The sequence below is a fragment of the Primulina eburnea genome, chromosome 2 (assembly GCF_022965805.1).
Source record: "Primulina eburnea isolate SZY01 chromosome 2, ASM2296580v1, whole genome shotgun sequence".
NCBI classification, from domain to species: Eukaryota; Viridiplantae; Streptophyta; class Magnoliopsida; order Lamiales; family Gesneriaceae; genus Primulina; species Primulina eburnea.
The window spans coordinates 47581557-47607373 of record NC_133102.1 but is presented as its reverse complement, the minus strand read 5'-3'; the positions used below and the strand labels follow the sequence as shown (position 1 = coordinate 47607373).

General features: G+C 38.1%; 2 protein-coding genes and 1 pseudogene across 4 annotated transcripts; 2 read left to right on the top strand and 1 right to left on the bottom strand.

Annotated features, from left to right (window-relative positions):
• The first annotated feature begins 7062 nt into the window (after positions 1-7062).
• On the top strand, positions 7063-9691 carry LOC140823927 (S-adenosylmethionine synthase 1-like). Its single transcript, XM_073185518.1, has 2 exons — positions 7063-7214; positions 8249-9691. The coding sequence occupies exon 2, from the start codon at positions 8258-8260 to the stop codon at positions 9437-9439; it is 1182 nt and encodes a 393-aa protein (XP_073041619.1). The 5' UTR covers positions 7063-7214; positions 8249-8257; the 3' UTR covers positions 9440-9691.
• Positions 9692-10922: 1231 nt separating this feature from the next.
• On the top strand, positions 10923-20560 carry LOC140823926 (uncharacterized). 3 transcript variants are annotated; one of them, XM_073185515.1, is made up of 7 exons: positions 10923-11124; positions 11370-11599; positions 17821-18016; positions 18906-19076; positions 19162-19278; positions 20119-20316; positions 20396-20560. In XM_073185515.1, exons 2-7 carry the CDS (start codon positions 11463-11465, stop codon positions 20450-20452), a joined length of 876 nt encoding a protein of 291 aa, XP_073041616.1. In that variant the 5' UTR covers positions 10923-11124; positions 11370-11462; the 3' UTR covers positions 20453-20560. The 3 variants fall into 3 exon arrangements, with proteins under 3 accessions (XP_073041616.1, XP_073041615.1, XP_073041617.1); XM_073185514.1 differs by having other exon boundaries at positions 10924-11157; XM_073185516.1 differs by lacking the exon at positions 10923-11124 and adding an exon at positions 12232-12290 and having other exon boundaries at positions 11465-11599.
• A 922-nt stretch (positions 20561-21482) lies between these two features.
• LOC140823924 (probable receptor-like protein kinase At5g18500) lies at positions 21483-25430 on the bottom strand (annotated as a pseudogene).
• Positions 25431-25817: the final 387 nt, after the last annotated feature.

The following is a 25817-nucleotide window of genomic DNA, read 5'->3' as shown; positions in this document are numbered from 1 at the left end:
TGGCGTGTCCCTATCCAAGTCTATGTCTCCCAAGACTGATGCAGAGATAGCGGCGATGACACGAATTCCGTATGCTTCGGCTATTGGTAGTATCATGTATGGGATGATATCTACACGTCCTGACGTGGCATTTGCACTAAGTGTAGTGAGTAGATATCAATCCAACCCTGGTCTTCCACACTGGAAAGCTGTGAAAGACATCCTCAAGTATTTGAGAAGGACCAATAAGTTGTTTTTGGTCTATGGGGATGGAGAACTGAAATTGGAAGGCTATACCGACTCTAGCTTCCAAAGCGATGTTGATGACTCGAAGTCAACCTCCGGATTCATATTCATGCTCAATGGTGGTGCTGTCTCTTGGAAGAGTTCCAAGCAAGACAGTACTGCGGATTCCACCACTGAGGCAGAATACATTGCTGCATCGGGTGCAGCAAAGGAGGCTGTTTGGATTAGGAATTTCGTCCAAGAGTTGGGCGTCATTCCTAATGGAGTTGCTCCTATCCCGGTGATGTGTGACAACACGGGAGCCATAGCTCAGGCGAAGGAGCCAAGGTCTCATCAGAAGTCCAAACATGTATTGAGAAAGTACCACATCCTCAGAGAGATCGTGGAAAGAGGAGATGTCGTGATTGACAAATCGGCTCCGCAGATAATGTTGCTGATCCACTAACTAAGCCTTTACCAGGACCATCGTTCGAGAAGCATCGCGAGTCAATGGGTCTAAAGCATATAGGTAGTTGGCTCTAGTGCAAGTGGGAGATTGTTAGAGTAGGTGCACGTCGAGCCAAGTGTTGGCCGACTGTTCACAATGAAACTCTTTGTATAAACGATCTTTATTTTAATAATATTTCAATTTATTAATTTGGCGCATCTTTATCTTTATACCCATGCTAGTTGCATAGATAAAGTCCTTGAATATACAAATAGTAGAAAGAATATGAGATGCTCATATGATGAGTATCATGAAACTCATATTTGGAATACTGTATATTCTAAACCGTTCCTAGTCGATTCAGCCGCCACTAAGAAGGATAAAGGCCGCTCGAGTTAGAGACTAGTATCTGCGATGTGAGTACCATGTTTCATTGGTAGGGGACATTGTGATGTCCGAGCATGCAGATAGGTGCTCCTGGTAGAGTGCACTGAACAACCCTCTATAAAGGACTTTCCAAGTGGTTCTCACTTATCGAGTGGAAAAGTCCTAGTTTATGGTTGTACACCATTAGTCCTTATGACCCGGGACAACATTGAGACTCTATATGCTAGCGTTTCACTTTGACTTGTTTACCGACTCTTATGGGGTCATCAGGTGGCAAGGTTGGGTGTTACGGCGAAACATATAGGAGTCGATGCATTGTAGCCGGGGATTCACCGCTTACCTACGGGTATGGATATCCTATGTGTTTTGCATGTATGTGTGGGTTGAAATCTCTGATCAGAGTATGGTGGTAATTATGAAAGGGGTTTCATAGATTACACCATCGATGCAACCACAACATGACACATAGTATCGATTCATTGACAACTCTCGATAAACCAATAGTTGTCGAATCGGTCGGGATATATGAGTTGAAGGGACCGTACTGTACGCTAACCATAATTGAATGGTTCTTGCAGGCACTATCATGTGATACCTAGGGAATCACGTAAGCGATGCTGCTAGGCGTTTAACGTGATTGGTTGGGTACTATCAGACCTGAGTTCTGACGTTCTTACTATCAAAGAGTTGATAAGTAAGAATGGAGCAATTGGGGTATGCTCGTATAAGGACATGTTTAGTCCGAATCACATTGAGATGTGAACCCACGGCTAGTTGTATCAATGAACCATTGAGGGCCACACAAGTACTAGCTTTGTAAATCCCGATGAGAAGTAAAATAGTTCAATGTGTTGAACGGCTTATAAATGTGTTTATAAGCGTAAAGAAAAATAGAAGTATGACTTCTATGAGAGAAATATAAATTTTAATTTATGAAAGTGTTCCTAAGATTAAAATTTGGCCAAGTAAATAATGTAGTTGAAAATTGTGATTTTCACAAACATTATTGAGGACTAAATTAAATTAATTCAAGTGTTGAATTAATTAAACACTAGTGGACCTAGTAGAGTCTAAATAATTAAATTAATTCAAGTTTTGAATTAATTAAATAATATTGAGCCTTGTAGAGCTCAATTAAAATAATTATTTAACTAGTGGGACTTGAATAAATTCAAGTAGTATTTATTTAATCTCAAATGTGTTTGAGATAATTAAAATTTAGTCCATGGTTTTTAATGTGTTAAAAACCATATAATATATGTGAGACATGCTAGGGTTTGCATGCTTGGGAGGTGAAGAGCCTTGATTACTTTTTATTAAAATATTCAAAAGGCATGCAACTTTTGAGAGACAACTTTTCACAATACCTAGGCTAGTCTCCCACTCTCACTAACAACTCACTTGGCCGAAATCACAAGAGGATTTTTCTCTCATTTTTCTCTCATCTTGTGTTCTTCATTTCTTGGAGAATACTCACTTCCTTTGATAAATCCTCAAGTTTTTCTAGTGCAAAACTTGAGGGGATTTACATAGCTTGTGGTGGGCCTAATTCTTGGAGGATTGGAGGTGGAAGCTTGTAGATCTTTCAACCAAGAAGAGCTAAAGTATTTATACTTTAGTTGGTGCCATTACATCAACCTTAAGAGGTTGATAGGTAAAATCTTTTAAACATCCTATGCATGTTTTTGTTTTGTTTTGTAAATATTGCATGAAAAACCAAGGTGGCCGAAATTTCTATGTTATTTTTCGAAATTTATGCTTCCGTTGCGTTTCCGGCCACCGTAACCGGTCCGCTTTCAAGTCATATATCCCGACCGATTCGACAACCATTGGTTTATCGAGAGTTGTCAATGAATCGATACTATGTGTCATGTTGTAGTTGCATCGATGGTGTAATCTATGAAACCCCTTTCATAATTACCACCATACTCTGATCAGATATTTCAATCTACATACACATGAGAACACATAGGATATCCATACCCGAAGGTAAGCGGTGAATCCCCGACTACTGTAATGCCCGAGATTTAATTACGGTAATCAGATGTTGATTAATTGACATAATTGAGGTTATAGGAACTCAAATGACGGAGCCGGGCGTGGTTTATTGTAAACCAAGATGTTGAACCGAACATCTCACGATGTTAGACCGAACATCTCGCGCTCGGGCGGTAGAAAATGCCCAAGAATTAATCACTGTAATTAACGATGATTGATTTATCATTTCATGTGATTATGACGGGATTAATCGGGACACCGAGAAACGTATTCAGAACGAAATTATGTATTGTGCAGTGTGAGCAGCACCGCACCCGCGGCCTAGGAAGCACCGCACCCGCGGATGGGCTTCGGGATATATTGCGCATCGATGCAGTAGCAAGACCGCACCCGCGCCAGAAACTGGACCGCACCCGCGGTGTGGGAGTGCACCCGCGGTGCAGCAACGACCGCACCCGCGGTGTTGCGTGTTGCGCGGAAAATGAGCCACTTGCCATGATGCATGCGCGAGTTGTCTAGATATATATATAGACATGCAAGTCGGTTTTCAGAACATAAAATCGAGAAAAGGGTCTGAAGAAGAAAGGAGAAAATCCTTACGCCTTTTGTGAGAAATCCGTCTGTCTGATTTTGAATCCGACTTCGGTATTGAGTTCCTGGCAACGTAGGCTACAACTGGACGTAAGTCTTACTACGTTTTGACATGTTTTAGAATTATGATATTGTCAGAATTGAATGGAATTCATATATGATGTTCTTGACATATTAGACATCGTAGAATCGAAGTCAGATCGAAGAACAGATTGATTATGAAATTGTTATGATTTTTCAGATTATATTAATGGAAATTGAATAGATTTGGATTATAGACTGATTACAAATTGTATCGAATATGGGTTATGATTTGTAATTAATATCTGGTGATATGGTATTGACGGGAAACTGAGATTGTGTCGTTGTGCCGCTGATTTGAGTTAATTCAGATTAATCAGATTCAGAGTTGAATTGAGAATAAAATATTGATATTATGATTCTTGATATATCGTTTCAGATTTACAGAGACAGTCTTGAGTTCAGAACTTCGATTGCTTTAGACCGAGACTATAAACGAAAGGTATAAATTAATGTTGAGTTGGGATTGCACAACTCGAGGGAGGTTTGACTCGAGTTTCCCTAAATCACATACTTTACCTTATTGCATTGATATTTGCATTAAGTTGATTGATGTACTTGTTCTCTTGATATTAGATGACAGGTATTAGACGAGTTATCTTGTGACAGAAGTGCCGGATAGTGGTGGTATCGCCACGGCACATTGCACGATGTCTCAAGATAGGATATTGGCGATAGAGCTACAGTCCTTGACGGTTAGGTCAGGACACTGGATGTTTGGTTATATCGAGTAATGGAATCTATTACGGAATTCGATATAGGAACACCATATTTGGTTATATCGAGTAAAGGGTATTGGAATTCTTCTATTACGGAATTCGATATAGGAATACCAGGGCACTGGTTATATCGAGTAATAGAGATTATGATTCCATCCTTTACGGAATTCGATATAGGAATGCCACATCTGGAAACCGGGATCCCTAGACTAGGATTGAGTCTAGTCTAAAACGTGGAGTCACGAGCTTGAGTGACAGTTATATTGATTGATATTGATTGATGTTGATTATGTTCCTGAATATGGTTCATGTCCTTTTATGCTCCGGATATTGGTACATATTTAGAATAGAAATTATTCTTGATACTGATCATGTTCCAGATGTTGGTCCATGTTTAGAATAGGAGTTATTCTTGATATTGATTATGTTCCTGATATTGGTACATGTTTAGAATAGAAGTTATTCTTGAGATTGATTATGTTCCTGATGTTGGTACATGTTTAGAATAGAAGTTATTCTTGATATGGAGTATGTGCCTGATATTGGTATATGGTTAGAATAGAAGTTATTCTTGATATTGATTATGTTCCGGATATGGGTAAATGTTTAGAATAGGAATTATTCTTGATATTTATTATGTTCCTGAATAGGACACATGTTTAGAACTTGATTTAGTATTATATTGATTCATGTTCTGATTTGATACATGTGAGGATTATCCGTTATATGCTTTTATATTGTTTATATGATTGCATGTATACATGATTTATACTAAGAATGTAATTCTCACCGGAGTTATCCGGCTGTTGTCTTGTCTGTATGTGTGTATGGCAACAGGTGGGATAGGAGCGGGGTCAAGACGAGAACGAGGCTGGATTAGATAGCGTGGAGATCCGGGCTTCAGAAGCAACTTAGGATTCAACACCGACATGTAGTTGAACCTAGTTGGATTATTGTAGATGACATCAGATTTGTATGTTCATGTTTAACATGTAATTTGATTTTAATTACATTACGTTTCCGCTTTGCCTTTTAAAAGAAAAATTTTTAGACCCTGTTTATTATGAATGATAAAATATTCCTAAAGACGATTAAGGAATGGATTAGCGTCCGGGTCCCCACAACTACAATGCATCGACTCCTATACGTTTCGACAGAACACCCAACCTTGCCACCTGATGACCCCATGAGAGTCGGTAAACAAGCCAAAGTGTAATTCTAGCACATAGAGTCTCAATGTTGTCCCGGGTCATAAGGACTAATGGTGTACAACCATAAACTAGGACTATTCCACTCGATAAGTGAGAACCACTTGGAAAGTCCTTTTATGGAGGGTTGTTCAGTGCACTCTACAAGGAGCACCTATCTGCATGTTCGGACATCACAATGTCCCCTACCAATGAAACATGGTACTCACATCGCAGATACTAGTCTCTAACTCGAGCGGCCTATATCCTTCTTAGTGGCGGCTGAATCGACTAGGAACCGTTTAGAATATACAGTATTACAAATATGAGTTTCATGATACTCATCATATGAGCATCTCATATTCTTTCTACTATTTGTATATTCAAGGGCTTTATCTATGCAACTAGCATGTGTATACAGATAAAGATGTGCCAAAATAATAATTTCAAATATTACTAAAATAAAGATTGCTTATACATAGAGTTTCATTGTGAACACTCGGCCAACACTTGGCTCGACGGGCACCTACTCCAACAGGAACACCACATTTGGAAACTGGGATCCCTAGGCTAGGATTGAGTCTAGTCTAAAATGTAGAGTCACTGGACTGAGTGACAGTTATATCTTATTGTATTGATTAATACTGATTTATGTTCCTGAATATGGTACATGTCTATTTATGTTCCTGATAGTGGTACATGTTTAGAATAGGATTTATTCTTGATATTGATTTATATTCCGGATTAGGGTACACGTTTAGAATATGATTTATTCCTATTATTGATTCATATCATGATTTTGATATGAGATAGGATTTGATATTATATGCTTTTATATTGTTTATATGATTGCATGTATACATGATTTATACTGGGATATTTATATCTCACCGGAGTTATCCGGCTGTTGTCTTGTTTGTATGTGTGCATGGCAACAGGTGGGCTAGGATCAGGGTCAAGAAGAGTACGAGGCTGGACTAGATAGCGTGGAGATCCAGGCTTTGAAGCAACTTAGGATTCAGCACTGACTAGTAGTTGAACCTAGTCGGATTATTGTAGATTATACAATAATTGTATATTATGTTTAATATGTAATTTGAATTTAATTACATTACGTTTCCGCTGTGTAATTTAAGAAAAAAATTTAGACCCTGTTTATACTAATTGATTAATTAGTCATAATTATGATTTATAACATGATTAACGTCCGGGTCCCCACAACAGGTAGCATGATTTAGAACATGATTAACGTCCAGGTCCCCACAATATGGTTCATGCCAAGTATAAAAATAAAATAGAATATAAGCACTTAATTTGTAATTGCTTAGTCAAAACCTTCCACCAAACTAACCCTTGTCACTCTCTCAACAACTACGATCACTCTCTAGCGTTGGATCACATATCGGACGGTCCAGAATCTCCGTGTTACAACCACACTCCTTAATCTAGCCCACCACCAACCGCGCACTCGCGCCATCTCATCCATCTGTAAATAACCCACTTGCTTGCATCTTCAAGACTCGCAAGCATTGGTGTAGCAGCACCCTATAGCGGAAGGATTTACAAACCTTTTGTCGGCAGCAGCTCTCATTTGCGAAGGTATTCGATTTTAGCAAATCTTGGGCTTCGGCGTCTGGGTTTTTTTTTTACATTTATCAAAGTTTTTGTTCATGGGTGTGTGTTGGTGGGATGTAATGCTGCTGTTCTGAAGTTTAGAAAATCTTTGGTTTTAGCATTTGCTATTGGTTTTTGTTCATGAGTTTTTTTTTCCTTCTTTGTGTTACTGAACTTGTTTCTCGACTGATTAAATTGTTTGTCTGAGTCTGTTTTGGGAGGTTTTAAGCTGCGAACAGTTTACTTTTTCGATTGTATCGCCGAGAATTGACCTTGTTACATGACAGTCTTAGACTTCGTTTTGACTGTTTTACTTGCAGCGGGTGAAATGGGCGAGTTAGTAAATAAGTTAATGTGTGTGTTCTGAGTGTATTTTTGGATTTTCTTAACCCAGATCTGCTACAAAACTTGGGATCCGTTCACGATCTTTTGGATCTGGATAATGTCTTTTCGTTTCTCAAGATTTGGGGTTAAGATTTTGTCGTAAAGTGAGAAATACTAAAGATCTGAACTGGTTTTTGCTTCTCAAATATAGCAGCTTTGGTTGCTGCATGTTCTAGGTGAATTTCCTCATGTATTTAGTTGGCATGATCTTTTTTCATTTTAGTTTGATCACTATGTTGAAGATTTTGTTTTTTCAATTCAGATATATTCTTGGTGTGCTCTGTTTAATGGTTTTCGTGAAGAATTACCATTCACTATGAGGAGATTCTTGTTTCTTAATCACTGTATTCTTCCTGTCATTCGGAATTTGGATTCTTCATTATGCTTCACTTGGCGAAAAGAAAATATTCTTGTATTCTTTCTGCTTAAAAACTTGTTAAAGAAGGTTCTTATATTCGATGCAAACAAGGATAAAAAGTGTCCCTTTGTTTAAGGGATTCCTTTTATTCTTGAACGTGTTGATTGTAATATAGAGTTCTTTGGATTTTTGGTCCATAGTGACGTTTTTTGGTCTTATTTGCGTTTGTATCTTATTAATGGAAGAACTGTACCATTTATGTGTTTTATCATTGAAGGTCGGGGAAATGGACACCTTCCTATTTACATCCGAATCCGTGAATGAGGGCCACCCCGACAAGCTCTGCGATCAGATATCTGATGCAGTATTGGATGCCTGCCTAGAACAAGATCCGGACAGCAAAGTTGCTTGTGAAACCTGTACCAAGACAAACATGGTGATGGTCTTTGGTGAGATCACGACAAAGGGCAATATAGACTACGAGAAGATCGTTCGTACCACGTGCCGCAACATCGGATTCACATCTGATGATGTTGGTCTCGATGCTGACAAGTGCAAGGTCCTAGTCAATATCGAGCAACAAAGCCCAGATATTGCTCAAGGTGTCCATGGACACCTGACTAAATGCCCTGAAGAGATTGGTGCCGGTGACCAGGGACATATGTTTGGCTATGCAACTGATGAAACCCCTGAGTACATGCCTCTCAGCCATGTGCTTGCTACAAAATTAGGTGCTCGACTCACGGAAGTTCGAAAAGATGGCACTTGTCCGTGGTTGCGGCCTGATGGCAAGACTCAAGTAACTGTTGAATACTACAATGAAGATGGTGCCATGGTTCCGATTAGGGTACACACAGTTCTCATCTCAACTCAACACGATGAGACTGTCACAAACGATGAGATCGCCAAGGATCTCAAGGAGCATGTTATCAAGCCTGTCATTCCCGAGAAGTACCTAGACGAGAAGACAATTTTCCACCTCAACCCTTCAGGTCGGTTCGTCATTGGTGGGCCTCATGGAGATGCTGGTCTCACTGGTCGTAAAATCATTATTGACACCTATGGTGGCTGGGGAGCACACGGTGGAGGTGCCTTCTCTGGAAAGGATCCAACCAAGGTCGACCGAAGTGGTGCATATATAGTTCGACAGGCTGCCAAAAGTATCGTGGCCAATGGCCTGGCACGTAGATGCATCGTACAGGTCTCATACGCCATTGGTGTGCCTGAGCCATTGTCTGTTTTTGTGGACAGTTACGGTACGGGTAAGATCCCGGATAAGGAAATCTTGCAGATTGTGAAAGAAAACTTTGATTTCAGGCCTGGCATGATCTCCATCAACTTGGATTTGAAGAGAGGCAGTGGCGGAAGGTTCTTGAAAACAGCAGCATATGGCCACTTTGGAAGAGATGAACCGGACTTTACTTGGGAAGTTGTTAAGCCCCTCAAATGGGACAAGAGTCAAAACTGAATCTTTGATCTGTTTGTTACAAGTGCTGAAAAATGTCTACTGTTGTCTGCTGCACCAAAAGTATTGTTGTATTGTTGTATTTTGCTTTACAAGTTTTTTGTTTCGCCCGTGGTCAGTAGTCGTTTGGTTTGGAGATTCTGATAAAAGCGTATGAAAACTAGGATATAAATATAACATACCATTTAAGCTATCTATTTGTTGTCATGTCTGAATAATGATAGTATTTAGTTGATCAACGAATTGTTATGATTATTTGCTCCACATCTAGAATGAATCCCATACCACTATTTTTATTCCATTCCTCTCTTATAGGGATGTAATCGAGTCGAGTCGAACTCTTGAATGTTTGAGCTTGGTTTGTTTATAATCGAGCTGAGCTCGAGTTTTATTTAATGAATATATGCATGGTTCACGAGTTTATTCAAGCCTTTATCGAGCCTAAACAAGCTTAATAAATATGAATTATACATTTAAATTTTCATTAAATTAATTAAAAAGTAAATTATATATTTAAAGAAAAATATAGTATTCTTATTAAAATTTGTAAATTTATTATAATAAATAAATTTAATAGGTTTTTCTATATATTTCATAAATAATATTCAAAATCAATAAATCAAATATCAAAACTATTATTTTTTCATATAAAAGATTACTAATTAATGTACCAACGAACATGTTCACAAGCTAACGAGTCGAATACTGTAAAGCTTGAGATTGGTTTGTTTATCTTAACGAGCCTCATTAAACGAACTCAAACGACTTTTATCGAATCGAGCTTCGAATAGCTCACAAACAGTTTGATTCGTTTACGTACCTACCCTCTTATGGACTTTAGAGCAGACCTATAAAAATGTGTTGAGTGATGGACCAATCCACAACTCATATCAACCCACCTTTTGGTGGGGTGAGTTAATCCAAACCACCTATTTGGTTGGACGGGACGGCCGACCTGAAATGTTTTGTTATTTTTTTAGTTACATTAGGCGAGTCGAGTCGAGTTGAGTTGGCCAGCAACCAACCACAACGCACCATTTGGTGGGTTGTCTATTTGGTGGAATGAGACGGCTGACCCGACCGGATGGGCATGACTAATTTGGACAGACTTTTAGTTTGAAAACGAATTGGATCCAATCCATTTGAAAAACACTTGTTATCGAGATTCAGAGTATCTCTGTATCAACACTTGCCTGATGCTCACACACACGACCCGCATAATAAAGTAATCCATGAATCACGGTTTTCGCTCATATTAAGGCGGAGTGCAAGCCAATTCAACTATTATTCGAAAATGAATTATATTTACTCAAAATATGACTATGTTATATTAATTATTAAAACATGTGAACAAATAATTCGGGAAAAATGTTGGAAGATGTTAGCTTTCGGCTCGAATCCGCATAAAAATCAAATCTTTTTCAAGGTTTCGGGGCCTGTCAATCTAATGTAAAATTAAGTAGCCAGTTTATTTAAAAATTTGATTTACAATATCATAATATATTAATGTCATTTGCTGGAGTTTCCAACGCGCTTCATTCTTTCATTCATCCCCTGAACTTTCTGTATAAAAAAGGCGTGAAAAAATAAGAAAGAATGATCATCGGAAGAAATCTATTTTTTCTTGTGTCGTCTGGACAGTGCTGATTTATTTTCTATAGTCATTTTGTCAATCTTTGCATTGCCCTGTGAGATTTTTGTTCCGTCTTTGTTTCAATGTGGTATAAAGCTTTTTTCTTTTTTGGATACCCTGACTCGTTGATATGTTTTGATATTTTTTACTTATGATTATTCGGCGTAATTCCCAGAGTTTACATGCATTATAAATCGATTTGAATGATTGCACAATTAGGACGGACAATTTCAGCTGTTTGAATTGATGCAATTATGTAACTTTTTAATTTTTGGGTAAATTCTGGATTTTGTATCGTAGGTAATGTTGAAATTGGAGATTGCACGGCAATAAGGCGAAAAGTAATTTACTTTCTTCATAGAGTTCTAGGGGCTGTAATTTAGAGGTTTTAGGATGGACAAGAATATAGTGGATGACTGCCTCGCAGGACCCGTGCTGCTTCCTAAAGTTGACAGGTTTGGATTTTTGAAACAGGAATGTAACTCCCCCGATGGTTTAACGAGAAGCAGATCAGCTTTTGAGCATGAGAGGTGTACATTTTTTTAGGAAGTTAGTAATTTAGCGTATTGATTTTCTTACTTTAATATAATATATTCATGTTGCTTTAGCTTTTACGCTTTTAGTGCCATGATACATGTTATCCTGCATTTGATTGCTCTCAGGATTTTGATGACTAATACCATGATTTATTGGCTGCTGGTGTTTTTCCACATCTGTACAGAAGATTCAATTTTAGCTCTTCAATTCTCACCACAAATTTATGTTTGCTGTTTCTGCTAAAGGATAGAGTATTTCATCTTCCTTATTTTACATGATAAAACTTTCCTCTAAATTTTAGATCAGTTTATGGAGATGTAGCAGAGTGATGGAAAAGGTACAAATCATGATTGGTTGGATACCAAACACTATTTTGAATGTTTTTGGAGTCACAATCATGCTAGTGTTTGAACTGATAGATGTTTAGTTTTGGCATGATCAAATCAGTTTTAGACATGTGATTCATCATAGATTACTTTTTATGTATTTAACTGTAATTCCTGATGAAGTATATTGAATACAAACACCCAACATATTTTTTTGAAATAAATTATCCCAAAGTCAATTTCTGAAGTGCTATGCTTCCTCTCCCTTACGAGGATATAATCTAGTTCGTATTTTCTAGGTGACTTATTACCCTTGTCTGAAAAGCACAACCACAGAGATTCCTTCTTAATATCCAATGTAAGTTTAACTATGGCAGCAGAAAAGAGAACTTTTAACCCTTGCTTTCTATTTCAGAGGCTGAACTGAAAAAAACCAGCAAACAAGGAATTTGTTTTTGATGAATTTGAGTGATTTAGGTTGAGGGTTCTGCTTAGACTTTGCCTTGTACCCTGATAAATGTGAGATTAGGCTTTGGTTATTTGAGTTTCATAGAGATAGTTGCTTGCAACGAAATTGAGATCAAAATTTAAACAACGCTTTATTGTGTGATATTGTGTTGTATGTTTACATTGAAGGTTCTCATACTCGAGCTCTAAATTAATAACTATATATATCTAACACTCAAAACATTTTTGGCCCACTTAAAGTTTGCAAAAGCTCACCTAAAATATATTCAAGTATGAAACCGGAAAATTATGTGAATTACAGGATGCCAAGCAATTCAGGAATACCTCCATTATCTGGAAACACTGAAAAACAAGTTGTAGGCAATTATGAATGCATTAAATGCATGTCGGGAGTGGGCAGCTGAATCAAAGAAAAAAGAAACGTGGGCTGCTCAAAGGTTTCGTGGAAAGATGGAAGACGCGTTTTATACGCGTCTTCACACGGTCAAGGGGCTCTATAAATAGAGCTCCTCCCTTCATTCTGAAATCATCCCTTCTTCGAGTTTTCTCTCATCTTATAAGCATTTGAGTGCTTAGTTCTATAATATTTGTGAGGTGTTTTGTTCTCCTGTATTAAGAGAGTGTGTGTTCTCTTTGGAAACACAGTGAGTGAGTTGTACACCAGTAAAATATTATAGTGGAAATTCTTTTCATCTTGCCCGTGGTTTTTACCCTAATTATTTTTAGGGGTTTTCCACGTAAATCTCGGTGTCCAGTTTATTCTTTATTTTCGGCTTTTATTATCTCAAATTCCGCACGTGGGACCAACAAGTGGTATCAGAGCCTTGGTTTAAAATTTCTTAAAATTCTGAGTATGCTCTGTGGTTGCAGCCTAGACTGATCTTCCACATCAGAAAAGATTTTTTGAGATTTTTTATAAGGCGGGATTATTTTGTCCGGTCTACTAAAATTATTGTAGACATAATGGCGGGAAGGTACGAGATAGCAAAGTTCAATGGAAGCAATTTTATGCTGTGGAAAATAAAGATACAAGCAGTTTTAAGAAAAGAAAATTGCTTGGCGGCTATTGGAGATAAACCGGTGGAGATTACAGATGATGGAAAGTGGAATGAGATGAATGATAACGCTGTTGCAAATTTACACTTGGCTATAGCAGACGAAGTTTTGTCAAGTATCTATGAGATAAAAACAGCCAAAGTTATCTGGGATACTCTAACAAAGATGTACGAGGTCAAGTCGCTACACAATATGATTTTCCTAAAGAGAAGGCTTTATACTCTTCGGATGGCGGAATCCTCATCGATGACCGACCATATAAATACACTAAATACTCTATTTGCCCAACTCACTTCCATGGGGCATAAAATAGGGGAAAATGAACGTGCGGAGCTTCTACTTCAAAGTCTACCAGATTCATACGATCAACTTATCATCAACATTACCAACAATATTCTTATGGGCTTTCTAAGATTCGACGATGTCTTAACTGCGGTTCTCGGAGAAGAAAGCCGGCGCAAGAATAAGGAAGACAGGTTGGTAACATCAAAGCAGGCAGAGGCGTTACCGATGATAAGAGGAAGATTTATGGACCGTGACTCCAGTGGGAGCCAAAGACGAGGTAGATCAAAGTCCAGAAGTAAGAAGAAAAATATTTACTGCTTCAAATGTGGCGGTAAAGGGCATTTCAAGAAAGAGTGTACGAGTATCGAGAAGAGTTCTCAAGGAAATGTGGCCAGTACTTCAGGTGGTGGTGAAATATTATTCAGCGAAGCGGCAACTGTTGCGGAAGGCAGGCACAAATTATGTGACACGTGGATTATGGATTCAGGAGCGACGTGGCACATGACGTCTCAGAGAGAATGGTTTGATCATTATGAACCAATCTCAGGAGGATCTGTATTCATGGGAAATGATCATGACTTGGAAATCGCTGGGGTCGGTACTATCAAAATTAAAATGTTTGATGGCACCATTCGCACCATACAGGAGGTACGACATGTTAAAGGACTGACGAAAAATCTTTTGTCCTTGGGGCAATTGGATGACATCGGGTGCAAAACTCGGATCGAGAACGGGATCATGAAAATTGTGAAAGGCGCGCTTGTGGTAATGAAGGCGGAAAAAATTGCTGCAAATCTGTATGACTTTTGGGAGAAACACACAAAGAGGCAGAACTAGCTGTTGCATCAATTGGTTCAGGAGAAGAATTAACAGTGTTATGGCATAGAAAGCTCGGGCATATGTCAGAACGGGGTTTGAAAATTCTCTCAGAACGAAAGCTGCTGCCGGGACTTACAAAAGTGTCACTACCCTTTTGTGAGCATTGTGTTACCAGTAAACAACACAGATTAAAGTTTGGCACTTCTACTGCCAGGAGCAAAAGCATATTGGAGCTGATTCATTCGGATGTTTGGCAAGCACCGGTTGTATCCCTAGGAGGAGCGAGATACTTTGTCTCGTTCATTGATGATTTCTCTAGGAGATGTTGGGTGTATCCAATCAAGAAGAAATCAGATGTTTTTCAGGTCTTCAAAGATTTCAAAGCGCGGGTTGAACTTGATTCAGAAAAGAAAATCAAGTGTCTGAGGACTGACAATGGAGGAGAATATACCAATGACGAGTTTGATGCATATTGTCAACATGAGGGCATCAAGAGACAGTTCACGACGGCTTACACACCTCAACAGAATGGAGTGACAGAGCGGATGAACAAGACCTTGTTGGACAGAACAAGAGCTATGTTGAGGACTGCGGGTCTAGAAAAGTCATTTTGGGCAGAAGCAGTCAAAACCGCTTGTTATATTATCAATCGTTCTCCTTCAGTGACGATTGATCTGAAGACTCCGATGGAGATGTGGACCGGGAAGCCGACAGATTATTCTCATTTGCATATATTTGGAAGTCCGGTGTACGCTCTGTACAATGAGCAAGAAAGATCGAAGTTGGATTCGAAATCCAGAAAATGTATCTTCTTGGGTTATGCTGATGGAGTAAAGGGGTTTCGCTTGTGGGATCCTACTGTTCACAAGCTTGTCATCAGCAGGGATGTTATCTTCGAGGAAGATAAAGTAAAGGGAGACAAAGGCACACAGAATTCAGAAACTACTACATTTCAGGTGGAGAATAAGACAGAAGAAGGTCAAGTTTCTTGTGAAGCAGTACCAGAGCACGAAGAACAAGAACATGTTGAGTCTGAAGTTTCCAATGTGAGGCAGTCAACTCGAGACAGAAGACCACCAGGTTGGCTTTCAGATTATGTCACTGAAAGCAACATTGCATATTGTCTATTATCAGAGGATGGTGAGCCATCGAGTTTCCACGAGGCTACTCAAAGTTCAAATGTATCTTTGTGGATGATAGCAATGAAAGAAGAGTTGGAGGCATTAGACAGGAATAAAACTTGCGATCTTGTTACACTACCACGAGGGAGGAAAGCCATTGGAAACAGATGGGTCTATAAGATCAAGCGTGATGGCAATAACCAAGTGGAGCGGTATCGTGCTAGGTTGGTGGTAAAAGGGTATGCTCAGAAAGAAGGTATTGACTTCAATTAGATATTTTCTCCAGTGGTTCGCCTTACAACAGTCAGAGTGGTGTTGGCATTGTGTGCGGTGTTTGACCTACATCTAGAACAACTAGATGTGAAAAAGGCGTTTCTTCATGGAGATCTTGAAGAAGAAATCTATATGCTCCAGCCAGAAGGTTTTGCGGAAAAAGGCAAAGAGAACTTGGTTTGCAAGTTGAACAAATCTCTATACGGTCTTAAACAGACGCCGAGGTGTTGGTACAAGAGATTTGATTCCTATATCATGAGCTTTAGATACAACAGATTGAGTGCAGACCCTTGTACGTATTTCAAGAGGTCTGGTGATGATTATATCATTTTGCTGTTGTATGTGGACGACATGTTGGTAGCAGGCCCCAACAAAGATCAGGTCCAAGGATTGAAGGCACAGTTGGCTAGGAATTTGATATCAAGGACTTGGGACCAGCAAACAAGATTCTAGGGATGCAAGTTAACCGAGACAGAAGTAACAGAAAGATTTGGCTTTCCCAGAAAAATTATTTGAAGAAAGTCTTGCAACGCTTCAACATGCAAGATAGTAAGCCAATTTCTACCCCTCTTCCTGTTAACTTCAAGTTATCCTCCGAGATGTGTCCTAGCAGTGAAGCAGAGAGGATGGAGATGTCTCGAGTACCGTATGCATCAGCAGTGGGAAGTTTGATGTTCGCTATGATCTGTACAAGACCGGACATTGCTCAAGCAGTGGGAGCAGTTAGTCGGTATATGGCGAATCCTGGAAGAGAGCATTGGAGCACTGTTAAGAGGATCCTTAGATACATTAAGGGTACCTCGAATGCTGCATTAGGTTATTGGAGGAGATCGGGCACAAACAAGAGAATGTTCCTTTGTTTTGTGACAGTTCGAGTGCCTTGCACATCGCAAGGAATCCAGCCTTTCATTCCAGAACTAAACACATTGGAGTCCAATTTCACTTTGTGCGGGAAGTAGTAGAAGAAGGAAGTGTGGATATGCAGAAGATTCATACGAAAGAAAACATAGCTGATTTTCTCATAAAATCAGTGAACACTGATAAGTTTGAGTGGTGTAGATTTTCCAGTGGTCTAGCGGAAACGTAAGCAGTAGGTAATGGCAAGATTGAAAGGATGTGTGGAGATGTGTTTGATTCTCAATCAAATCTCCAAGTGGGAGAAATGTAGGCAATTATGAATGCATTAAATGCATGTCGGGAGTGGGCAGCTGAATCAAAGAAAAAAGAAACGTGGGCTGCTCAAAGGTTTCGTGGAAAGATGGAAGACGCGTTTTATACGCGTCTTCACACGGTCAAGGGGCTCTATAAATAGAGCTCCTCCCTTCATTCTGAAATCATCCCTTCTTCGAGTTTTCTCTCATCTTATAAGCATTTGAGTGCTTAGTTCTATAATATTTGTGAGAATATTTGTTAGGTGTTTTGTTCTCCTGTATTAAGAGAGTGTGTGTTCTCTTTGGAAACACAGTGAGTGAGTTGTACACCAGTAAAATATTATAGTGGAAATTCTTTTCATCTTGCCCGTGGTTTTTACCCTAATTATTTTTAGGGGTTTTCCACGTAAATCTCGGTGTCCAGTTTATTCTTTATTTTCGGCTTTTATTATCTCAAATTCCGCACGTGGGACCAACACAAGTAAACCGAAATAAATTCTGTCATGACTTAATATATAGTCTTGAACTGCACAATATTTAAAAGAAGTCTCTTCTATGTCTTAACATTTTTGTACCCTTGCTTTAGATCACAGGCATGTCTGTATGATCATTTCAGAAGTAATTTGTTGAGGTTTTTGTTCCAAAATATTTTTTCTTGTTAACACGAGGGGTATGCTTTCCATATAATGTTATCACATCATAATGGGATTCTCAGGGATGAAAGAAGAATTAGAAAATGGAGAAAAATGATTGGGGCTGGAGGAAGTGATTGGAAGCATTATGTTAGGAGAAAACCTCAAGTTGTGAAAAGGAGAATAAGGAAAGGTATTCCCGATTGTCTAAGAGGACTTGTCTGGCAGTTAATCTCTGGCAGTCGTGACCTCTTGCTCTTGAATCCAGGAGTCTATGAGGTAACCATTTTTTTGAATATCAAATATGCATGGGAATCCACCCCCACCCTGGTGCACATGTATTGAAACATTTTGTGTTGTTGTGCCTTCAGAAATTTAATCACATGGAACTGATTTTAGAAACCGTTTTGATTTCATCTCAAAATAAAGTAATTTGTTTAATTGTTGTAGTTTTGTCTGTTAAGAACCTTTTTTGTACTTGTTTGAGTTGGTTTACTCTACTCTGAAATCTCATTAGTTTGAGAATATGACACCTTTTTGTTCAATTGTTGCATCTCATGTACTTCTCAACTTTTGGTATTTGAGTTATTATTCTTTGGGTGGAGCTTTAACCATGACTTGAGGGGAAATATATATGCATGTGAAGTTTTGGTTCTCCTTACAAGTATTGTCTATGTACCTACTAATTATCATCATCTTGTATCCAGTTTTTTTTATAATTATATTTATGTTAAAATTCTCAGTTGCCTCGTGAGTCCAGGGTGCATGTAGGCTCTATTTAGCATAACAAGATAATATTTCAGTTGCTGATAAATCTTTTATGCTTAACCTGTTGATCAGTCTGAAGAAATTGAGTTAGTAGCTGTCCTAATTAAATTACTAGAGCTTTGATCTTGAAACCCATTTATCTATCTCTGAGGATCAATATGTCTTGTGGCTTTCATTTATGGTGACAATCTTGGGCAAGATCAATTCAGATGATTCTGGAATTGTTGGATTTGAAATTTTTTGTGTTGTTTCTCCTTTTACTCGGTATAACTAATTAGCTGTAATTTTGAAAGGTCATGTGTAGGAATGAATTTCTCTGTAGGTGTTGATTCAACTTAAAAAACGTGTTACCACATTTTTTTATTTGTTCTCTCATGGTAGTTCTTATGTTTCTCTGCAGCAACTGGTCATCTATGAGACATCTGCTTCAGAGCTGGATATTATTCGAGATATTTCTCGTACATTCCCTTCACATGTTTTTTTCCAGCAAAGACATGGTCCAGGTCAAAGATCTCTTTATAATGTTCTGAAGGCGTATTCTGTGTATGACAGAGATGTTGGATATGTTCAGGTTTATTAAATCTATAAATCGTTATTTATTTGCCAATTTCCTAGTTTTCTACCACCTATTCATATTAAAATTCTGTTGGTTTCAGGGCATGGGATTTGTGGCAGGTTTATTTCTCCTTTATATGAGTGAAGAAGATGCATTTTGGTTGCTGGTTGCTCTCTTGAAAGGAGCTGTTCATGCTCCGATGGAAGGATTGTACTTGGTGCAGTTTTAATCGATGATTTTCTACAATTTGATTTAGAGTGTGATTAGTTTCATCATTATTGCCACTTGATGACGTGCGAAACGTTCTACGTTAAATATGATGATGAGATCATGTAAATCCATATAGAGTGGCATTCAAACTTATCACTTTGAATCCTGTACTAACTTTAGACATTCTTTTGTGAGACTAGTTTTGCTTTAAACCACTTCATATATATGGGAGACCATCATGGCAACAAACATTTATATGATTTGTGCCTAGCACATATAGTTTCCAGTCTTGTATATTGTACTTGAGCATTTGGTGATAAAATACCACCGGATGAATTGTAAAAACCTTTTCAATAATTTACTGTTCACAAAGAAAATTGCAACCTTATTCCTGTCAGCAGTCTTGGAGTACCTTGTGTGAAAGTATGTATGTCTAGTGACGCTTTTCCCACCATGGTTTTACTTAAAGTATCACCTGATAACTCTCAGTTGAATTTAGTAATGCCATGTAACTGGAAATATTAGCAAAATAAGGCCACTAGCTGTCTATCTTTCTGTTGACCTGTCAACGTATTTTTAATCTCGACTAATGTCACACTTTAGGTGCTAGTAACATTTTATATTGGGAGTAGAAAGTCCAAGGTTTACCATTGATGCATTATTTCACGATTTGACAGCTTTTGTATATGATACTTGATTTTTGTTGAATTTCTTACAAATCTCGTGTGACTATCTTGGCACGGTTTTATACGTTCATATGACAGTTGTGAATACTATTGCATCTATGCTTCATTGCTTTTGCATTTTATCAAACTCAAAACTATAAGGAAGATCTTGAAATGTTCAGGTGGGGTTGCCTCTTGTACAGCAATATCTATTTCAGTTAGACAATTTGGTGAAAGAACACTTACCAAAGTTGGGAGAGCATTTTGCTCAAGAAATGATAAATCCGAGTATGTATGCAAGCCAGTGGTTCATAACTCTTTTTTCATACTCATTTCCATTCCATCTGGCTCTTAGGATTTGGGATGTCTTTCTCTCTGAGGTTAGTTGTTAGCCATGTGCTGTCAATTTTTATTTTCATCCTTGACACATTCTAAATTTGTTCTTTTCCCTCGTGTCAGGGTGTAGTCATTGTCTTTAAAGTTGGTATGGCTCTGCTGAAATACTGCCACGACTGATTTGGTGACATCACTCTGCCATCATTTTGAATTCTTCTAGTTCCGATGCTTTTTGGTGGCTCTCAAAGAATTTTCTTGTTCCAACAGGTGAAGTTGCCTTTTGAAAAACTGATACATGCATTACGCAACTTTCCCGAGGATGCCATGAATCCTGATATGTTACTTCCGATGGCCTTCTCAATTAAGGTTCGTTTTCTCCTTTGCAAAAGTGAAAAGAATTTGTCGTGTTATACGTCCCACAACGAGTTCATAAAAATTTTGAGCAGACTTAATGAGCTCGAAATGCTTTGCACTTGATAGGTTAGTTTGTAGGAGTTTGAGCCCTCGTGTTAAATTTATGATTTAACATTGGTGATTTTGCTAAGAACTTGATGATATTAAAAACGTATGACTGCGTCGGTGTCAGTAACACGACCAAGTTTGCATGATAGGTTAGATCAAGGTGCATGAGCCCAATATTGATGGGTAAATGAAGTCACCCAGTGAGGTTGTTGTGAGCGTTATTCGACCATGGTTATTGCCTCATACGCTTACACACAATAACCCAAAACTGCGCACACACACATGTGCTCGAAACAATTTATTTTGTTCTTCTGTGTTGATTGGTCATCTGCAACTGTCGAATCTATTACTTTGTTTACATTCACAATCGAATGATATTTAGGTGTCAAAGAGCTTGGCAGAGTTGAAAGAGGAATATGAGGAACAAAATGGGAAGCTATCAGATCGTGTTAAGCAGAAACTGCAGTCATCTTGAATACTTTCCTTTGCACCCTGCTTCAATTGAGCCAGAGCAAATATGTGAATATTCTTTTACCGTTGTATATTTACTTGCCTTATTCGGTCCGTTTGTGACTATGTATATAATAGATGTTTTTCCCATTCTGCCAAATGAGAGTTTTTCAGAGAAAGAAATCAAGAATTCGATCTCACAAGTCAAAGAATACGGGGTGAAGCTTGAATTATCGTTGAAACGTGAAAGTAATCAGTTAGAGTCACTCGATTGTGAGTTGATCCGATCCTACTCTAATTTGTTTTTTTTTTTTTTTTTTTTTTGTTTTGACGTGAGGCTATGTAGTGGACAACGTGAAAAATAAGATGTGACTTATTGCATGTCACAATGTCTTACGAGGATCACAATCTTGATTGCGCCAACAAGTCAGAATAAATTCAAGGTCATATTATGGTTGTAAAGTATTATTTGTTCATTTTTTGTTGGTGTAACATTGAAGGATCTACAACTAACTTTCTTGTATATTATGGAACCAGGCTGCCGAATAAGTTATATGATTCAATTCAAAAACTCACATAACTCGTCTCTTATGATTTTGAACACATTATCAACATTATTGTGTCCAAAAACTCCGATAACCAAACCATTGCATGTTTCAATATAATAACATAAATCCCTTTTACTTTGACTGCTAAGATGCAAAACTCATTTCTTCCAACAAGGATGAATAGCTAAAAACTTACTAGTATGGCATCAGTCACCCCCTTCGAGAACAAGAATACTGGGAGAAATGGAACAACAATACAGACAAAAGATTTTTTTTTAAAAAAAAAGAAAGAAAAAGTGAAATATGATATGATAGAATCTCCTCTCACCTATACATGGCCATACACTGTTTTTCCTTCTTCTAGACAGCTATTTCTTGACCATATCATGATTGCGAGAATTCCGGCACAAAATGAGATCCTTTCAAAAGATTCATGGAGGCCAAAGCAAGTGAATCTTTAGTGGTCCTCAATATTTACTTCGGCTCTCCGACCTAATAGCGTGGTTGTCTCTTCTTTTTATCGCTGCATATTTTTCTCCTGCTGAGAATCAATTGCTACGCCACTTTCTCGACTTCTTCGATGCCTTCGATCCTATAACATTTGTATAAGAATCAAAACCCATGAAATCTTTACTAAAAGACACTTTGCATAATTGGAACACTGACCTCTCTTGGTATAGGATATTCCTCTGATTCGAGCATTCGGACAACCTGGCTCATCCTAGGTCTCTTGTCAGAATCTGGATCTACACATCTCAAAGCAGTCAAGAGTGCCCTTTTGAGGGTTCGAGTTGGTGGCCTCATGTTAACTTTTGAATCTACCACTTCCTCTGAGCGCCCACTTCCAACCATCATTTTCAACCAGTCGACCATATTAACCTGTGAATATCCACAGTTTCGCACAGAGTTACATCGGATGCGTGAGACAAAACAAAACTAGACTACACCAATAAGAGTTGTTGAAAAGTAAATACTTGAGTATCCAAGGGGAGTCAAGTAAAAAACATTGGTTAACATGTAAAGGGGGGAATCATTTGGTTCACATGTTAAGAGGATCATACTTGGTTTTGTCAAGATTCTAATAACTCGATGATTAGAGAACAAAAATCTGAAAATATATATTCTGCTCTTTTATTTCCAACTCTAAGTAGTACCTCTGGAGCAGGACGTCCATAATCTATCGGATCCCTTCCAGTTATCGCTTCTAATAGTACAACGCCAAAGCTATAAACATCACTCTTTTCATTTAGAAGTCCAGTGTTGGCGTATTCAGGAGCCACATATCTGAATGGTAATAGACAAGTTGCTGAATGAGGACGCTTCTTACATCAATCTCCATTTTAAGTACAATCTATAAGTATTTAAGCTGATATCACCAAGAAAATGGAAAATGAACTAACCCAAAGGTACCCATGACTCGAGTTGTGATGTGACTTTTTCCAGTACCAAGTAGTTTAGCCAGACCAAAATCAGATACCTTGGCATTAAAGCCTTCATCAATTAGTATATTGCTTGACTTTATATCTCGATGAACAACTTTTGGCTCAATTGCTTCATGCGAGTATGCAAGACTGCAGCATATGTATCATGTGCCATGAGACTTAATATCTGATTGAAAAGGAAAAGACTGAAAGATCCAATTAAAGTAATATAGCTTGGCCAACTTACGCTTTAGCTGTGCCGAGGAGAATCTTCATCCTCGCCTCCCAAGTAAGAAATCCATGGTGACACAGCTCCATGAAGCCATTGCTCTAAATTGCTGTTGTTTACATACTCGTAAACTAGCATTCTTGAAGATAAGATTAAGTTTACAAATTCAAAGTAGGAAGGAACTATTCTGTCGGCTATGTAATCCAAATTACACCCACACAAACTTAACAAGATTATATACCACTGAGTGATACCTATGAGTTCCTTCGATACAGAATCCTAGAAGTCGAACCAAGTTTTTGTGACGCACATTACCAATAGCCTCAACCTCTACTCTAAATTCTCTTTCTGCTTGACCTCTGCGCATGAAAAACATAAACATATTAACGTTCACACTTTCTGTACTCAAACGCCATGTTTAGATCACTGCACGAGATAGACAGCCACACAAGAAAACCGGACTGGAAATTGTTCTGCAAAACTGCCACTAAAATATATCTTAATTTAGAATAGAGTCAATTTTAACTCACAGATTATTCAGGAGCTTTTTGACAGCCACCGGAATGCCGTTTATCAGCTGTCCTCTGTATACTACTCCATATCCACCCTCTCCAATAACGTTTTCCTTTGAAAATTTGTTTGTTGCAAGTTCCAGATCTCGTAAAGTAAACCAATGCCCCCAACCCAAATGAGAAAACTCAGGGAGACCACTTAAAGGTGAAGGAGCAGTAATTGGATTTGATGAAGAAGGTTTGAATGTCCCCGAATTCCCTTCTTCTCCCGACTCGGATCCACGATAATCTCTATCCATGTTATGGAATGAATCAGATTGACTGCTGTTATCTACATTTTTCACTTTTGGCATCCCTAAGTGGACGAAAACCGATTCAGATTCTTTATCGGTTGACTTGTTATTAATGGTGAGAAGAATCCCATCACGTGGAACAAATTCATCAGCCGACACTTGTTCTACTTGCACTTCTTTAATTTCTTTCGAAACGGTAGGTATTTGGCTTAGAGGGAGGTTGTCTTGAGCTCTTCTTGATTTCTTTCTTTTGGTAAGATAAAGTGTCAACACTAGGAGGATAACCACAATAAATACACCGACTATAATTCCGATAATTTGCCACACCTTGAGACCGAAAAGGCTAGAGTTCTTGGAGAGTCCGGCATTAAGACCAGAAGTCATCCTGTAGGATGTCGAAAATACAAGTAGAGTTAGCACCAGAAACACGAAAAATTGACAGATGATGTACAAAATTTGCATATTTGAATATTGTGAGATCTGAATGATCTCCCATTCCTTTCACAATCCATGACTCCTTTAAACAACAGAGAACGAAAAACCAATTTTAATTTGCTAAGTACATCCTAAAAAACTTAAAAGTTCGCGAGTTTCTTGTGAATATAACAAAACTGAAGGTTTGAGTACTGAAAATAACTAGAACAAAATGCTCATAAGATCCAAGAAAATATATACCATCATTCACTCATGATTGTCACGGAAAAATATGATAACATACATAATTCACGACACTTGAATATATACAGGTAAAGTATCTTTAAAAAGTGAAAATAATAACTACAACAACAAAAAGTGCACATTTCAAGATGTCACCTTTCTTGGAACTGTATGCGCAAGAGAAGCCTTCAAAGCCAGGATCTTGAAAACTCCATCACCATAACATTGCCTCGGACTTGAAAATGAAAAAAATGCCTTTAGAAAGATATTCAACTCCAGGTAAGCTCGAGAATCCACTCCCAAAAAATATGCCCCCCACATTTCAGAAACTCCCAGAAATCTAAACTTTGCCAAGAATTGAAACGCCTCTCAAATGGCAAATCCAAGAAAAAACAGAAGCTTGGAGAATGCTAAATGGTGATGATAATGATCAATGTGCCATTAATGGATTCATAATTGCTGTTAGTGGTGGTTTCCTGTAAGGAGCATGGATATAAATTATTGTGTGTGTGTGTGTGTGTTTATATACATATAACAATGGGAAATCCAGATTGGAATAATCAGTTGTGGGTCATGAGAAATGTCATCAAAATTATATCATATCATAAAAATTAAAAACAGCAGTCAAATCCAAGTACACATAATTATATTTTTAAAATATAAATGTAAGTAAACAAATAAATATAATTACAGAATTAAATGGATAGGTTTCATTTCTTAGAGTGACAATAAAATATTAACTGGGGTCAAACATGGGTAAAGGGCAAATCACAGTTTCAGTGAGAGATGCTGACTGCATTTTTGTCACACATTACCGGACTTTAACTGTGCGGAAAGGGATTGTTAACAGACATATATTATTCCTAAACATCATCTGTTTTTTTGTTTTAAAAAATTAATTAAAATTTCATATTTTTGTTCAGGCCCACCAAAATTGATTCCTTCCCATCTTTCTTGGCTTGTATAAATGGAG